A 2,096-nucleotide genomic window follows, 5' to 3' on the forward strand; every position below is an offset into this window, starting at 1 on the left:
AAATAAAAATTTAAAAAAGAATCTCCTTCCTTTAAAAAAAAAAAAAAAAAAAAGACAAGACTAATGTGGGCAACATACTATTATCCTATTTAAAAAACAAAATGAAAAAAACAAGATTATGTATCAATATCAAGGAATGTTATTTGCTCACCTTAATTGCTGGACAAGCTCTGGACAGCTCTGAAATCAAAGAAACTATATTAAAATATTAAACAACATGAACACCTTTGAAGACATCAATAGCTTTTCTCTTTTAATAATAACACATGCTTTGTAACAAAAACATTAAAGCTACAAAAGGTCCTTATATTAAAATACAAAAACACCTTCCTAGTTGGTGAATTATGGAGTAAAATGTAAAATTAAAAATCAAAACAGAGGAATAGTTTGTAAAGAAATGAACTTTTAGTAGCTTGTTAGAACACTGAGATCTCTCTTTATTGCCATCCCTGGAATCTACACTCAACGTGGTGATTACATACATGGCACATTCATGCCTGTTGGAGGATTTTTCTTAGATTTGCCTTTGACTGTAATCTCTTTGAGGATGGGAACTGTAAGAACTGTTTCTGTATCACTAGCACCGGTTGTTCAACTGCGGCTCATTTTTGTTGCTATGAAATGAAAAGGGTTCCTCTGGTGTTTCCACTTCTCAAAGCCCTTGGATGGTGTCAGAGATAGGCCAAGTTACTCCAAATTACATTCTAAAGACAACAGTGTAGCCCACCACATCATCCCTACAGTGGCTCATGAAAAAAACCTATAACCAAGCTATTTAAATCCCAACAATTTATTTTTAAATAATGTTCCTAAATAAACCCCACAGATTCCAGTGAAATATCAACAACACATACCACAGGATTCTCCCCATGGTGAGCCACTTTTACATCACAAAGCTGTCCTGCAGGATCTAACTGTACTTCCACATAGAACATATCTGACGTGATGTAACATTCAGTGCCACTGGCACTGAGATGAGAGCCCAGTCTAGCAGGAACAAATCAAAACAAAAATTAATAGAAGACACATAAATAAAGCCACCCAAAGTTAACACTAAGTGAAATATTTCTGACTACAGATGAGACTACATACCCATTCTGTCTTGCTATTGACTCCAAACGATCAGTCATTGCTGGTAAAGATGTTACTATGAAAAAATTTTAAATAGAAATCACAGAGTATTCCAAATTCATGGTACGCTTCAAAGACAGAAATGTATTAAGGCATATATCCCATCTTCCACAGCCAAAAACTTCCTACATAGTTCAAATACTTGTAATCTGCACCAGATTTATTGATAGGATTTGCTGGGCATACTTTGGCCTTAAATTCAAGCCCCAGCTCCACAACAGAACAGTACAAAACACGTTCTATGTTCATAGCATTATTTATAATGGTTAAAAGACGGAACCACCCCAAGTGTCCATCAACAGATGAATCAGATAAACAAAATGGTATATACAGAGTGAAATATTATTCAACCCAAAAAGTAATTCTGTGTGGGGGTGAAAGTATAGCTTAGTGGCAGAGTGCTTGTCTAGTAGATGCTGGTTGCCAAGTGCTGAGGGAAAGAGAAAATAGGACACTGTGGTTTAACTGCTACAAAGTGTCAAGTTTTGGAAGATGAAAAAAAGTCTGGAAATGAATGATAATGATAGTTACACAAAAATGTGAATGTAGCTGGGCATGGTGGCACACGCCTATAATCCCAGCACACCTGTAATCCAGCACTCAAGAAGCTACAGCGAGAGGACTGCCATGAATTTAAGGCCATTCTGGGGGCTCCATAGTGAATTAAGGCCAGCCTGAATCACAAAGCAAGATTTTTGTCTCAAAACAAACAAACACAGAAAAAAGTGAATGTACTCAATGCCACTGAACTATTTAATTAAAAATGATTAAAAAGGTAAAGTTGGTGCCCGGGGAGATGGCTCAGTGGAATAAGCACTTCCCTGGCAAGCTCAAGGGCCGGAGTTCAATCCCTGGTTCTGCCAAAAGAAAACATAAAAATTTGGGGCCGGGGAGATGGCTCAGTAGGATAAGTACTTGACCGGCAAACGCAAGGATCTGAGTTCAATCCCCGGTTCCGCCAAAAA

General features: G+C 37.3%; 1 protein-coding gene across 4 annotated transcripts in view; it reads right to left on the reverse strand.

Annotated features, from left to right (window-relative positions):
• The window catches only part of Med1 (mediator complex subunit 1), a 38,284-nt gene that overhangs the window by 24,433 nt on the left and 11,755 nt on the right, over positions 1 to 2,096 (reverse strand). For 3 of the 4 annotated variants that reach the window (XM_004633700.2, XM_023718079.1, XM_023718081.1), the window contains 3 exons: positions 1,093 to 1,147; positions 855 to 987; positions 152 to 180 (listed from right to left, as the gene is read on the reverse strand). In XM_004633700.2, the coding sequence (XP_004633757.1) occupies positions 152 to 180; positions 855 to 987; positions 1,093 to 1,147 (217 nt within the window). The remainder of the gene's footprint in view (positions 1 to 151; positions 181 to 854; positions 988 to 1,092; positions 1,148 to 2,096) is intronic. The other variant, XM_023718080.1, reaches the window with a different exon arrangement.

Source organism: Octodon degus, unplaced genomic scaffold, assembly GCF_000260255.1.
Source record: "Octodon degus isolate 3935 unplaced genomic scaffold, OctDeg1.0 scaffold00056, whole genome shotgun sequence".
Taxonomy (NCBI): domain Eukaryota; kingdom Metazoa; phylum Chordata; class Mammalia; order Rodentia; family Octodontidae; genus Octodon; species Octodon degus.